This window comes from Heterodontus francisci, chromosome 3 (assembly GCF_036365525.1).
Source record: "Heterodontus francisci isolate sHetFra1 chromosome 3, sHetFra1.hap1, whole genome shotgun sequence".
Lineage (NCBI taxonomy): Eukaryota > Metazoa > Chordata > Chondrichthyes > Heterodontiformes > Heterodontidae > Heterodontus > Heterodontus francisci.
In genome coordinates this window covers 114,896,014-114,910,936 of record NC_090373.1, presented here as the reverse complement: position 1 = coordinate 114,910,936, position 14,923 = coordinate 114,896,014, and the positions used below count along the sequence as shown (strand labels likewise).

Genomic DNA, 14,923 nt, shown 5'->3' with positions numbered 1-14,923 from the left:
AGTTTTCTGTTAAAGCGCCAGATGAGCTGAAGGATGAAATAGAACTGTGGACCAGATAGAGTGGTTTGGTGCTGCTGAAGAGAGAGGCTGAGAGCGTGCATGTGGCGGTGCATGGCATTGTGCATGGGATCTCAGGATGCGGCGAAAGCAGCGTTTTGAGGAACGCTGAATATCTGTAAGCGCAGGTGGATCTGAAGCATTTCATTCTGACGATAGGAACAGGCTAAATTGGCCACATGGTCTACTTCTGCTCCTATTTCTTGTGTTCTTGTGACCTGAAAACGTAAACTCTGTTCCTCTTGCCATTGATGCAGCTAGGTCTGCTGAACATTTCCAATATTTTCTAATTTTATTTCAGATTTCAGGCATCTGCAGTATTTTGCTTTTAGATGTGGGCGTGATGGTGAATTATAGGGATATAGGTTATTTCCAATGGGAGCACTTGGCTGGAACTTTTATGAATGATGCTGAAACATGGATGATGGTCCCAATGCCTATACCTTGTTTCCCTCCCTCGCCTGCACAGTCGCAGCACCGCGTGCCGCCCCACAGCCTTTGTCCCAGCGCGCGGGGGCGGGGGGGGGAGGGGAGAGGAGACCGGACTGTTCCAAAATGAGAAAAGAAAGGGAGATCAGGAGATCGACAGCAAACTGTCCTTACACATTATCCTTAAATAATAGAGACATCAATGCATCGGGAATAATGGCAGTATAAGGTTAGAGTGCAGCTTGTGATTCAAAGCTCTCTCTGTCACGCCCCTCTCCGACAAACACCTCCCCGCCAGGCCGGTGGGTGTTGGTCCCTTCCACTGTCACTCTCGTGCTGCTGTCATGGCGCTCGCTCAGGGAGGCGGAAAGAAGAAAGTTTGTTATTACTATGACGGTAAGAGAGGAGGATGTGAAGGAGAGGAGGATGTGAAGGAGAGGAGGATGAGGGGCTCGGGATCCATCTCCCAGGATCGGCCAGAGCAGCTGCTGCTTTTCCAAGGTGGAATCTGCCCCGGGCCCGGGGCCTCCCCTCGTCATTGACACCCGGTCCCGGCCCAGGTCTGAGTTAGTCTTTGGGCAGGGGGAGAAGGGGGATGTCCCAGGTCTGAGTTAGTCTTTGAGAAGGGGGGCGTCCCAGGTCTGAGTTAGTGTTTGGGCAGGGGGAGAAGGGGGATGTCCCAGGTCTGAGTTAGTCTTTGGGCAGGGGGAGAAGGGGGATGTCCCAGGTCTGAGTTAGTCTTTGGGCAGGGGGAGAAGGGGGGTGTCCCAGGTCTGAGTTAGTCTTTGGGCAGGGGGAGAAGGGGGGTGTCCCAGGTCTGAGTTAGTCTTTGGGCAGGGGGAGAAGGGGGGTGTCCCAGGTCTGAGTTAGTCTTTGGGCAGGGGGAGAAGGGGGGTGTCCCAGGTCTGAGTTAGTCTTTGGGCAGGGGGAGAAGGGGGGTGTCCCAGGTCTGAGTTAGTGTTTGGGCAGGGGGAGAAGGGGGATGTCCCAGGTCTGAGTTAGTCTTTGGGCAGGGGGAGAAGGGGGGTGTCCCAGGTCTGAGTTAGTGTTTGGGCAGGGGGAGAAGGGGGGTGTCCCAGGTCTGAGTTAGTCTTTGAGAAGGGGGGCGTCCCAGGTCTGAGTTAGTGTTTGGGCAGGGGGAGAAGGGGGATGTCCCAGGTCTGAGTTAGTCTTTGGGCAGGGGGAGAAGGGGGATGTCCCAGGTCTGAGTTAGTCTTTGGGCAGGGGGAGAAGGGGGGTGTCCCAGGTCTGAGTTAGTCTTTGGGCAGGGGGAGAAGGGGGGTGTCCCAGGTCTGAGTTAGTCTTTGGGCAGGGGGAGAAGGGGGGTGTCCCAGGTCTGAGTTAGTCTTTGGGCAGGGGGAGAAGGGGGGTGTCCCAGGTCTGAGTTAGTCTTTGGGCAGGGGGAGAAGGGGGGTGTCCCAGGTCTGAGTTAGTCTTTGGGCAGGGGGAGAAGGGGGGTGTCCCAGGTCTGAGTTAGTCTTTGGGCAGGGGGAGAAGGGGGATGTCCCAGGTCTGAGTTAGTCTTTGAGAAGGGGGGCGTCCCAGGTCTGAGTTAGTGTTTGGGCAGGGGGAGAAGGGGGGTGTCCCACGTCTGAGTTAGTCTTTGGGCAGGGGGAGAAGGGGGGTGTCCCAGGTCTGAGTTAGTCTTTGAGCAGGGGGAGAAGGGGGGTGTCCCAGGTCTGAGTTAGTCTTTGAGAAGGGGGGCGTCCCAGGTCTGAGTTAGTCTTTGGGCAGGGGGAGAAGGGGGGTGTCCCAGGTCTGAGTTAGTCTTTGGGCAGGGGGAGAAGGGGGGTGTCCCAGGTCTGAGTTAGTCTTTGAGAAGGGGGGCGTCCCAGGTCTGAGTTAGTGTTTGGGCAGGGGGAGAAGGGGGATGTCCCAGGTCTGAGTTAGTCTTTGGGCAGGGGGAGAAGGGGGGTGTCCCAGGTCTGAGTTAGTCTTTGAGAAGGGGGGCGTCCCAGGTCTGAGTTAGTGTTTGGGCAGGGGGAGAAGGGGGATGTCCCAGGTCTGAGTTAGTCTTTGAGCAGGGGGAGAAGGGGGGTGTCCCAGGTCTGAGTTAGTCTTTGAGAAGGGGGGCGTCCCAGGTCTGAGTTAGTGTTTGGGCAGGGGGAGAAGGGGGATGTCCCAGGTCTGAGTTAGTCTTTGGGCAGGGGGAGAAGGGGGGTGTCCCAGGTCTGAGTTAGTCTTTGGGCAGGGGGAGAAGGGGGGTGTCCCAGGTCTGAGTTAGTCTTTGAGAAGGGGGGCGTCCCAGGTCTGAGTTAGTGTTTGGGCAGGGGGAGAAGGGGGATGTCCCAGGTCTGAGTTAGTCTTTGGGCAGGGGGAGAAGGGGGGTGTCCCAGGTCTGAGTTAGTCTTTGGGCAGGGGGAGAAGGGGGGCTTCCCAGGTCTGAGTTAGTCTTTGGGCAGTGGGAGAAGGGGGGCGTCCCAGGTCTGAGTTAGTCTTTGGGCAGGGGGAGAAGGGGGGCGTCCCAGGTCTGAGTTAGTCTTTGGGCAGGGGGAGAAGGGGGGCGTCCCAGGTCTGAGTTAGTCTTTGGGCAGGGGGAGAAGGGGGGCGTCCCAGGTCTGAGTTAGTCTTTGGGCAGGGGGAGAAGGGGGGCGTCCCAGGTCTGAGTTAGTCTTTGGGCAGGGGGAGAAGGGGGATGTCCCAGGTCTGAGTTAGTCTTTGGGCAGGGGGAGAAGGGGGGCGTCCCAGGTCTGAGTTAGTCTTTGGGCAGGGGGAGAAGGGGGGCGTCCCAGGTCTGAGTTAGTCTTTGGGCAGGGGGAGAAGGGGGGCATCCCAGGTCTGAGTTAGTCTTTGGGCAGGGGGAGAAGGGGGGCGTCCCAGGTCTGAGTTAGTCTTTGGGCAGGGGGAGAAGGGGGATGTCCCAGGTCTGAGTTAGTCTTTGGGCAAGGGGAGAAGGGGGGTGTCCCAGGTCTGAGTTCGTCTTTGAGAAGGGGGGCGTCCCAGGTCTGAGTTAGTGTTTGGGCAGGGGGAGAAGGGGGATGTCCCAGGTCTGAGTTAGTCTTTGGGCAGGGGGAGAAGGGGTGCGTCCCAGGTCTGAGTTAGTCTTTGGGCAAGGGGAGAAGGGGGGTGTCCCAGGTCTGAGTTAGTCTTTGGGCAGGGGGAGAAGGGGTGCGTCCCAGGTCTGAGTTAGTCTTTGGGCAAGGGGAGAAGGGGGATGTCCCAGGTCTGAGTTAGTCTTTGGACAGGGGGAGAAGGGGGGTGTCCCAGGTCTGAGTTCGTCTTTGGGCAGTGGGAGAAGGGGGGCGTCCCAGGTCTGAGTTAGTCTTTGGGCAGGGGGAGAAGGGGGGCGTCCCAGGTCTGAGTTAGTCTTTAGGCAGGGGGAGAAGGGGGGCGTCCCAGGTCTGAGTTAGTCTTTGGGCAAGGGGAGAAGGGGGGTGTCCCAGGTCTGAGTTAGTCTTTGGGCAGGGGGAGAAGGGGGGTGTCCCAGGTCTGAGTTAGTCTTTGAGAAGGGGGGCGTCCCAGGTCTGAGTTAGTGTTTGGGCAGGGGGAGAAGGGGGATGTCCCAGGTCTGAGTTAGTCTTTGGGCAGGGGGAGAAGGGGGGTGTCCCAGGTCTGAGTTAGTCTTTGGGCAGGGGGAGAAGGGGGGCTTCCCAGGTCTGAGTTAGTCTTTGGGCAGTGGGAGAAGGGGGGCGTCCCAGGTCTGAGTTAGTCTTTGGGCAGGGGGAGAAGGGGGGCGTCCCAGGTCTGAGTTAGTCTTTGGGCAGGGGGAGAAGGGGGGCGTCCCAGGTCTGAGTTAGTCTTTGGGCAGGGGGAGAAGGGGGGCGTCCCAGGTCTGAGTTAGTCTTTGGGCAGGGGGAGAAGGGGGGCGTCCCAGGTCTGAGTTAGTCTTTGGGCAGGGGGAGAAGGGGGATGTCCCAGGTCTGAGTTAGTCTTTGGGCAGGGGGAGAAGGGGGGCGTCCCAGGTCTGAGTTAGTCTTTGGGCAGGGGGAGAAGGGGGGCGTCCCAGGTCTGAGTTAGTCTTTGGGCAGGGGGAGAAGGGGGGCATCCCAGGTCTGAGTTAGTCTTTGGGCAGGGGGAGAAGGGGGGCGTCCCAGGTCTGAGTTAGTCTTTGGGCAGGGGGAGAAGGGGGATGTCCCAGGTCTGAGTTAGTCTTTGGGCAAGGGGAGAAGGGGGGTGTCCCAGGTCTGAGTTCGTCTTTGAGAAGGGGGGCGTCCCAGGTCTGAGTTAGTGTTTGGGCAGGGGGAGAAGGGGGATGTCCCAGGTCTGAGTTAGTCTTTGGGCAGGGGGAGAAGGGGTGCGTCCCAGGTCTGAGTTAGTCTTTGGGCAAGGGGAGAAGGGGGGTGTCCCAGGTCTGAGTTAGTCTTTGAGAAGGGGGGCGTCCCAGGTCTGAGTTAGTGTTTGGGCAGGGGGAGAAGGGGGATGTCCCAGGTCTGAGTTAGTCTTTGGGCAGGGGGAGAAGGGGGGTGTCCCAGGTCTGAGTTAGTCTTTGGGCAGTGGGAGAAGGGGGGCGTCCCAGGTCTGAGTTAGTCTTTGGGCAGGGGGAGAAGGGGGGCGTCCCAGGTCTGAGTTAGTCTTTAGGCAGGGGGAGAAGGGGGTCGTCCCAGGTCTGAGTTAGTCTTTGGGCAGGGGGAGAAGGGGGGTGTCCCAGGTCTGAGTTAGTCTTTGAGAAGGGGGTAGTCCCAGGTCTGAGTTAGTCTTTGGGCAGGGGGAGAAGGGGGGTGTCCCAGGTCTGAGTTAGTCTTTGGGCAGTGGGAGAAAGGGGATGTCCCAGGTCTGAGTTAGTCTGGGCAGGGGGAGAAGGGGGGTGTCCCAGGTCTGAGTTAGTCTTTGAGCAGGGGGAGAGGAGGGCGCCCTATTTCTGAGTTAGTCTTTGAGCAGGGGGAGAAGGGGGAGCGTCCCAAGTCTGAGTTAGTCTTTGGGCAGGGGGAGGGGTGGGTGTCCCAGGTCTGGGTTAGTCTTGGGGGAGGGGGAGGGTGTCCCAGGTCTGAGTTAGTCTTTGGGGAGGGGGAGGGTGTCCAAGGTCTGAGTTAGTCTTTGGGCAGTGGGAGGTGGAGGGTGTCCCAGGTCTGAGTTAGTCTTTGGGCAGGGGAAGGGGGAAGGTGTCCCAGGTCTGAGTTAGTCTTTGGGCAGGGGGAGGGTGTCCCAGGTCTGAGTTAGTCTTTGGGCAGTGGGAGGTGGAGGGTGTCCCAGGTCTGAGTTAGTCTTTGGGCAGGGGAAGGGGGAGGGTGTCCCAGGTCTGAGTTAGTCTTTGGGCAGGGGGAGGGTGTCCCAGGTCTGGGTTAGTCTTTGGGCAGGGGGAGGGTGTCCCAGGTCTGAGTTAGTCTTTGGGCAGGGGGAGGGGGAGGGTGTCCCAGCTCTGAGTTAGTCTTTGGGCAGGGGGAGGGGTGGGAGTCCCAGGTCTGAGTTAGTCTTTGAGCAGGGGTAGAGGGGTTGTCCCAGGTCTGAGTTAGTCTTTGAGTAGGGGTAGAGGGGTTGTCCCTGGTCTGAGTTAGTCTTTGAGCAGGCGTAGAGGGGTTGTCCCAGGTCAGAGTTAGTCTTTGGGCAGGGGGAGGGGTGGGTGTCCCAGGTCTGAGTTAGTCTTTGGGCAGGGGGAGGGGTGGGAGTCCCAGGTCTGAGTTAGTCTTTGAGCAGGGGTAGAGGGGTTGTCCCAGGTCTGAGTTAGTCTTTGAGCAGGGGTAGAGGGGTTGTCCCAGGTCTGAGTTAGTCTTTGAGCAGGGGGAGGGGGTGGGTGTCCCAGGTCAGAGTTAGTCTTTGGGCAGGGGGAGAGGGGGGTGTCCCAGGTCTGAGTTAGTCTTTGGGCAGTGGGAGGGGTGGGTATCCCAGGTCTGAGTTAGTCTTTGGGCAGGGGGAGGGGTGGGTGTCCCAGGTCTGAGTTAGTCTTTGAACAGGGGGACAGGAGGGTGTCCCAGGTCTGAGTTAGTCTTTGGGCAGGGGGAGAGGAGGGTGTCCCAGGTCTGAGTTAGTCTTTGAGCAGGGGGAGAGTGGGGTGTCCCAGGTCTGGGTTAGTCTTTGGGGAGGGGGTGGGTGTCCCAGGTCTGAATTAGTCTTTGGGCAGGGGGAGAAAGGGGATGTCCCAGGTCTGAGTTAGTCTTTGGGCAGGGGGAGAAGGGGGGTGTCCCAGGTCTGAGTTAGTCTTTGGGCAGGGGGAGAAAGGGGATGTCCCAGGTCTGAGTTAGTCTTTGGGCAGGGGGAGAAGGGGGGTGTCCCAGGTCTGAGTTAGTCTTTGAGCAGGGGGAGAAGGGGGGTGTCCCAGGTCTGAGTTAGTCTTTGAGAAGGGGGGCGTCCCAGGTCTGAGTTAGTCTGGGCAGGGGGAGAAGGGGGGTGTCCCAGGTCTGAGTTAGTCTTTGAGCAGGGGGAGAGGAGGGCGCCCTATTTCTGAGTTAGTCTTTGAGCAGGGGGAGAAGGGGGAGCGTCCCAAGTCTGAGTTAGTCTTTGGGCAGGGGGAGGGGTGGGTGTCCCAGGTCTGGGTTAGTCTTGGGGGAGGGGGAGGGTGTCCCAGGTCTGAGTTAGTCTTGGGGGAGGGGGAGGGTGTCCCAGGTCTGAGTTAGTCTTTGAGCGGGGGTAGAGGGGTTGTCCCAGGTCAGAGTTAGTCTTTGGGCAGGGGGAGGGGTGGGAGTCCCAGGTCTGAGTTAGTCTTTGAGCAGGGGTAGAGGGGTTGTCCCAGGTCTGAGTTAGTCTTTGAGCAGGGGGAGGGGGTGGGTGTCCCAGGTCAGAGTTAGTCTTTGGGCAGGGGGAGGGTGAGGGTGTCCCAGGTCTGAGAGTCTTTGGGCAGGGGGAGAGGGGGGTGTCACAGGTCTGAGGTAGTCTTTGGGCAGTGGGAGGGGTGGGTATCCCAGGTCTGAGTTAGTCTTTGGGCAGGGGGAGGGGTGGGTGTCCCAGGTCTGAGTTAGTCTTTGAACAGGGGGACAGGAGGGTGTCCCAGGTCTGAGTTAGTCTTTGGGCAGGGGGAGAGGAGGGTGTCCCAGGTCTGAGTTAGTCTTTGAGCAGGGGGAGAGTGGGGTGTCCCAGGTCTGGGTTAGTCTTTGAGCAGGGGGAGGGGGTGGGTGTCGCAGGTCTGAATTTGTCTTTGAGCAGGGGGAGGGGGTGGGTGTCCCAGGTCTGAGTTAGTCTTTGAGCAGGGGGAGGGGATGGGTGTCCCAGGTCTGAGTTAGTCTTTGAACAGGGGGACAGGAGGGTGTCCCAGGTCTGAGTTAGTCTTTGAGCAGGGGGAAGGGGTGGGTGTCCCAGGTCTGGGTTAGTCTTTGAGCAGGGGGAGGGGGTGGGTGTCGCAGGTCTGAATTTGTCTTTGAGCAGGGGGAGGGGGTGTGCGTCCCAGGTCTGAGTTAGTCTTTGAACAGGGGGACAGGAGGGTGTCCCAGGTCTGAGTTAGTCTTTGAGCAGGGGGAAGGGGTGGGTGTCCCAGATCTGAGTTAGTCTTTGAACGGAGGAGAGGAGGGCGTCTCAGGTCTGAGTTAGTCTTTGAGCAGAGGGAGACGGGGGTGCCCCAGGTCTGAGTTAGTCTTTGAGCAGAGGGAGACGGGGGTGTCCCAGGTCTGAGTTAGTCTTTGAGCAGAGGGAGACGGGAGTGTCCCAGGTCTGAGTTAGTCTTTGAGCAGAGGGAGACGGGGGTGTCCCAGGTCTGAGTTAGTCTTTGAGCAGAGGGAGACGGGGATGTCCTAGGTCTGAGTTAGTCTTTGAGCAAGGGGAGAGGGGGGTGCCCCAGGTCTGATGTAGTCTGGGCAAGGGGGTCCATGCACCATGGGAGGAACCATTTATCTCATTGCATCTCTGCTGATTTTGACACTTGGTCCCCTTTCCATATCTTGTTAAGTTTTGTCTTTCCAAGTATTTGTCCGTTTTTGTCTTATGAATCCTATCTACTCTGCCCCACTGATAGCCCATTCTGGATGGTGATGCTGACCACTGATGGCTGGTTATTATTCTGAGATTTTATGTCCTACCAACCTTTGGAGTGGGGAAGTTTCCTAAGTTTCAGTTCACTGTTGACTATTTTAAACTTATACTGTCAAGTTACTGATTCATCAAATATTAAAAATAGTTTTTCCTGACTTCATCAAAAGCCTTACATATTCTGAACATCTATCAGATTGCTCTTTTAATCTTCTTTGTCAAAAGCTGTTTCAGGAGCAAGCTGAAACAATTTTAACCCCCCAGGAGAGAGGCACTTCTTGAGAGCAGATTACTCACCTGCCACTTACATGCCTACTTCTGCTTTAACAGAGAAGGGTCAGTAGTTTAATTTTGCTAATGAGAATGCATGTCTTACATTAAGCCCGTTAAAATGTAATGGCTGTTCGGATTTCCCAGAACTGGTGAAACCCTGCAGTTGAAGTGAGCCAGTACTACTTGTAGGCCAAGAGGAGCAGGAGTGGGTTACCTTGGACTTTCAAGCTTACATGGCTCGGTGGACCTTCCTTCTGCCCTGGCATCTGCTGTGCCCCTTCTGTTGCAACCCAAGTTGAGTTGAGGTCACATTTCAGTAATCATTGATTTCTGTTGAAGATGTCTTTGAATGTACATCTGTGGGATATTGCAGCCAAATCTAATCGTGTCCTCTCAAATGCATGTGTACTTTTGTTTGGGGTTGTTTGTTGGGGGTCAGGAGCAGAAATACTAGTTGATATTTTTTCCCACTTTTCCCCTCCCCTGCCTTTTTAAGGCTGATAGAGCCGAATCTAGTGCTCTATTTTCCTGCCTAAGTACAGCCAAGTCTCGCAAACAGGAATCAGATTAGGGGATAAAGACAGAAAATGCTGGAAATAATCAGCAGGTCAAGCAGAATCAAAGAGAGGGAGAAAACTAACGTTTCAGGTCAATGACCTTTCATCAGAACTGGGAAAACTTAGAAATGTAATAGATTTTAAGCAAGCGAAAGGGAGAGGGTGGAAAAAGAACAAAAGGGTAAGTCTGTGATAGTGTGGAGAGATTAAATGACAGAAGAGTTGGTGATGCAGTGCCAAAGGGAGCGGTAATGGGAAGAATCTGTGTTTGATCTCCCCAGTGCGGGTGACTGCTTTGCGGAACACCTCCATTCAGTCTGCAAGCATGACCCAAGCTTCCATTTATCAGCTATTTTAATTCTCCATGTTGTTCTCGTGCTGCCCACGCTGTCCTCTGCCTCCTGCAGTGTTCCAATGGAGTTCAACATAAGGAACATATGAACAGGAATAGGCCATTCAGCCCATTGATCCTGCTGCACCTTTTAATACAATCATGGCTGATTATCCACTTCAATGCCTTTTTCCCCACACCATCCGCATATTCCTTCATGTCGTTGGTATTTTAAAAATCGATCAATCTCTGCTTTAAGCATACTCAATGACTGAGCTTCCACAGCCCTCTGGCGTAGAGAATTCCAAAGATTCACAGCCCTCTGAGTAAAGAAATTTCTCCTCATCTCTGTCCTAAGTGGCTTCCCCCTTATTTTGAAATTGTGTACCCTGGCTCTGGACTCTCCATCTAGGGGAAATATCTTACCTGCATTTACCCTATCTATCCCTTTAAGTATTTAGTAGGTTTCAGTGAGATCACCTTTCATTCTTCGAAACTCCAGAGAATACCGGCCCAATTCCCCCAATCTCTCTTCATAGGACAGTCCCATCATCCCAGGAACAAGTCTGGTGAACTTTGTTGCACTCCCTCTATGGCAATAATATCCTCCCTAAGGTAAGGGGACCGAAACTGCACAGTACTTGAGGTGCAGTCTAACCAAGGTTCTAAACAATTGAAGCAAGACTTCACTACTCCTGGACTCAAATCCTCTTGCAATAAAGGCTAACATACCATTAGCCTTCCTAATTGCTTGCTGCACCTGCATGTTAGCTTTCGGTGACTTATTAACGAGGACACCCAGGTTCATTTGATTTGATTTGATTTGATTTAGAGATACAGCACTGAAACAGGCCCTTCGGCCCACCGAGTCTGTGCCGACCATTAACCACCCATTTATACTAATCCTACACTAATCCCATATTCCTACCACATCCTCACCCGTCCCTATATTCCCCTACAACCTACACTAATGGCAATTTATAATGGCCAATTTACCTATCAACCTGCAAGTCTTTGGCATGTGGGAGGAAACCGGAGCACCCGGAGGAAACCCACGCAGACACAGGGAGAACTTGCAAAATCCACACAGGCAGTACCCAGAATTGAACCCGGGTCGCTGGAGCTGTGAGGCTGCGGTGCTAACCACTGCGCCACTGTGCCGCCCCAAACGATCTGGGGTGTCAATCAAATAATTTACCTTACCAATTCTTTTGGTCACTTTATGTGGACCACTGCACTGTGGTTTCAGTAGTTCACCCTGAAAAAGGTAGTAATACTAACACCTCATCCCCTGGTTGAAATGTTCGGGTCTTGGCATGCTTGTCTGCCCATTTCTTCATGGTTGTTTGAGAAGCTTTCAGGTGATCCTGAGGCACTTTGCAGGCTCTCGTGAGCTGCTCCCAGAACACGGATACATAAGCTAACCCAGAAGATTCTTCCCTCTGTTCTGAAAATTTTTCTTTAATTAGTTTTGGAGGACCTCTTACCTCATGTCCATAAACGAAATCAAAAGGACTAAAACCGGTAGACTCATTAGGTGAATCCCTAGTGGCAAACAAAAGAAATTGTAGCCCTTTGTCCCAAACATGGGGATATTCATGACAGTCTGCCCTTATCATCGTTTTCAGGGTATGATGTTACCATTCTAAAGCCCCTTGTGTCTGTAGGTGGTATGCTGAAGAATTTAACTGCATTATATCCAAATTATTCATAAATTCCTGGAAAATTTTAGACATAAAATTGGAACCTTGTTCACGTCCCCCGAACTCACAGCAGCTTTTGTATTTAGCATTACAGCTGCAGTCAGAGCTACAGCCTGATCTGTCGTACTCTCGTTCAGGGCCCCTTTCTCTGCATTGGCCTTGTGCACCCCAATGAATCCCATGGATTTAACCCACAACTTTCAGCTTTCTGTACAAAGATTACCTTGTGGTAATGGTAACTCTTAGGCTTTCGGACCTCACTTCTATGCTCAGCATCTTCCTTTCTGGCCTGAAGAGGAGAACCCTGGGTGTTCCCAGCTGTCCCTTCTTGTCCTCGGCTACTTGCCTTCCTTTCACCCTCCCACCTTCTATCCTTCTCAGGTTTGTGGGGGTGACGGACAAAGGGTTTGGTTTGTAAACAAGCTCATAATCATCAGTGACCTCAGCTGCCTGTCTGGTTGTTGAAACCTTCTGGTTCTCTACATGGGTTCTTACCAATGGAGGAAGTGAATTTTTAAATTCTTCCAGGAGAATTATTTTTCTAACATTCCCTATGTTGCCTCTAGCTTTAGAGCCTGCATCCAACGATCAAAGTTAATTTGCTTTACCCTCTCAAATTCTGTATAAGTCTGCCCAGGCTGTCTCCGGAGGTTCCGAAATTTCTGCAGGTAAGCTTCAGGGACTAACTCATAAGCAGCGAGAATATACTTTTTGGATTTGTACGTTTACACTTTCTAATTTCTTACCATTTAAGAAATACTTTGTACATCTGTTCCTCCTACCAAAGTGGATAACTTCACATTTTTCCACATTATATTCCTTCTGCCATGTTCTTGCCCATTCACTCAGCCTGTCCAAATCCCCTTGAAGCCGCTTTGCATCTTCCTCAACACACATTCCCACCTAGTTTTGTGTCATCTGCAAACTTGGAAATGTTACGTTTGATCCCCACATCCAGATCATTGATATAGATTGTGAACAGCTGAGGCCTGAGTACTGATCCTTGCTGTACCCCACTAGTCACGCGAGAATGTCACGTTTATTCCAACTCTCTTTTCTGCCTGTTAACCAATCCTTAATCCATCCCAGCATATTACCTCCTATCCCATGTGCTTTAATAGCCAACCTCCTGTGGGGGACTTTATCAAAAGCCTTCTGAAAATCCAAGTATACTACGTCCACTGACTCCCTTTTATCAATTCTGTTCATGACATCCTCAAAAAGACTCCCAACAGATTCGTCAAACATGATTTCCCATTCATAAATCCATGTTGATTATGCCCAATCTGATCATTATCCAATTGTCCATTTATCGCATCCTTTAGAATAGATTCTAGCATTTTCCCCGACTGCTAATGCAAGGCTAACAGGTCTATAGTTCACCGTTTTCTCTTTCCCTCTCCCTCCTTAAATAGTGGGGTGACATTTGCTACAGAATCTATAGAATTTTGGAAGATAATTACCACTGTATCCGCTATCTCCATTGCTACCTTTTTCACAGTGGCGCAGTGGTTAGCACCGCAGCCTCACAGCTCCAGCGACCCGGGTTCAATTCTGGGTACTGCCTGTGTGGAGTTTGCAAGTTCTCCCTGTGTCTGCGTGGGTTTTCGCCGGGTACTCCGGTTTCCTCCCACCTCCAAAAGACTTGCAGGTTGATAGGTAAATTGGCCATTATAAATTGCCCCTAGTGTAGGTAGGTGGTAGGGGAATATAGGGACAGGTGGGGATATGGTAGGAATATGGGATTAGTGTAGGATTAGTATAAATGGGAGGTTGATGGTCGGCACAGACTCGGTGGGCCGAAGGGCCTGTTTCAGTGCTGTATCTTTAAATAAATAATTAAATAAACACTCTGGGATGTAGAATATCAGCTCCTGGGGACTTATCAATCTTCAGTCCCATTAATTTCTCCAATTCAACCTTTTTACTAATAATTTCCTTCAGTTCCTCATTCTTCCTAGTCCTTTAGATCTCTTAATTCTGGGAGATTTCTTGTATCTTACTCAGTGTAGAGACACACAAAGTAATCATTTCGCTTCTCTGTCATTTCTCTGTTCCCCATTATAAATTCTCCTGACTTTGCCTGTAATGGACCTCCATTTGTCTTAGCCAAACATTTCCTTTTTACATACCTGTGGAAGCTTTTACAGTCCATTTTTATGTTTTTTGCTTGCTTACATTGTTACGACCCCAATGTCTAGGGGTCTTTTGTTGTCTTCACTTGGTCTTATTGTAACAGGGTTGAATTTTTGTGAATCCTTGTTCACAGTTTCTAATTATCAGGCAAATAACTGAGCACAAACAGGCTTTCTTTGGTTTAAAGCAGAAAGAGGAAATTTATTAAAACCTTAAAATGTAAACTCTAATATGGTTCACGCGTACGGATATACGATACACTCATGCTAGTATGCATATGCAACAAACGTAAAAGAAGGGACAGAAAAGATAAGTAGGACAGTTTGAGGCAATATCTTGTTACTGTTTCTCGAGCTCGCTGTAGTCCTTGATTGAAGAAATAGTTTTGCGTTTCGTTGGGGCCCAGTAATCTTAAAACTTTGTTCACGTGGCAAACCTTTCTCTCTTTGAGTTTCACATGTTTTCACAAGATTCAGTTTCATGGGAAGAGATGAAGGCAGGCAGATAGACAGGCAGGCAGAGGAGATCTTCTCAGTCCATGAGCACATGGCATTCTGAGTTCAAATCCCTTTGAGGGAAGTTCAAATTCAAAAACTCCAGCCAGCTAGTCATGTCACCAAAACTTGCCCGACCACTTCTGTATATAGGAGAAACATCTGCTGGATCCCCTTTGTTTCAGCATTGTCTGTTACTATGGAAATGTCTTTCCAGTCAGGGCTTGCAATTTAAGTTTTAATGCTGATGTGGTGAAATAATCAGTCTTGGCAGGTGGGGTTTGCCTGACAATATTCATATTCTATTTTCCCTTTCTTTAACAGTTTCTTGGTCCTCCTTTGCTGTTTTCTCTCATCCTCCCAATCTTCAGGTTTACTACTGTTTGTCAACTTTATAGGCCTTTTCTTATAATCTTATACAATCCTTAACTTCATTTGTTGACCACGGTTGACTGCCTTTTCTTATGGGTTTTTTGTGCCTTGAAGCAATGTATAGTTGCTATAATCTATGTAATAATTCTTTAAAAACTATCTATTGCCCATGCACTGTCATACTTTTTAATGTATTTTCCCAGTCTACCTCAGCCAATTTGCCCCTCATACCTTCATAATTTCCTTTGTTCAAATTTAACACCCTGGCTTCAGATTGAACAACTTCACTTTCAAATATAATGTAAAATTCTAACATATTATGGTCACTCATCCCTAAAGGTTCTTTTGCCTGTTAATTATTATTAATTAACCCTTTCTCATTACATAATACTAGATCTAAAATAGCCTGTTCTCTAGTTGGTTCCTCAACATCCTGCTCTCGAAAACCATCCCTAACACATTCCAGAAACATGTCCTCCACAGCATTAGTGCTTATTAGGTTTATACGCAGTCTATATGCAGATTGAAGTCAACCATGATTACTGTATTACCTATGCTACGTGCTTCTCTAATCTCCTGATTAATACCATGCCCCACACTACCACTACTGTTTGGTGGCCTATAAACAACTCCTACCAATGTTTCCTGCCCCTTGCTGTTTCTTAGCTGCACCCAAACAGATTCCACATTTTGTTCTTCCGATCTGAGATCCTCCCTTACTAATGTACTGATCGCATCCCT

The 14,923-nt window shown here is 51.3% G+C and overlaps 1 protein-coding gene across 2 annotated transcripts in view; it reads left to right on the top strand.

The window, feature by feature from the left end:
* The first annotated feature begins 787 nt into the window (after positions 1-787).
* LOC137359901 (histone deacetylase 2) overlaps positions 788-14,923 on the top strand; it is an 85,830-nt gene continuing 71,694 nt past the window's right edge. The window contains exon 1 of one of the 2 annotated variants that reach the window (XM_068025557.1): positions 788-882. In XM_068025557.1, the coding sequence (XP_067881658.1) occupies positions 831-882 (52 nt within the window). In that variant the 5' untranslated portion in view covers positions 788-830. The remainder of the gene's footprint in view (positions 883-14,923) is intronic. The other variant, XM_068025556.1, reaches the window with a different exon arrangement.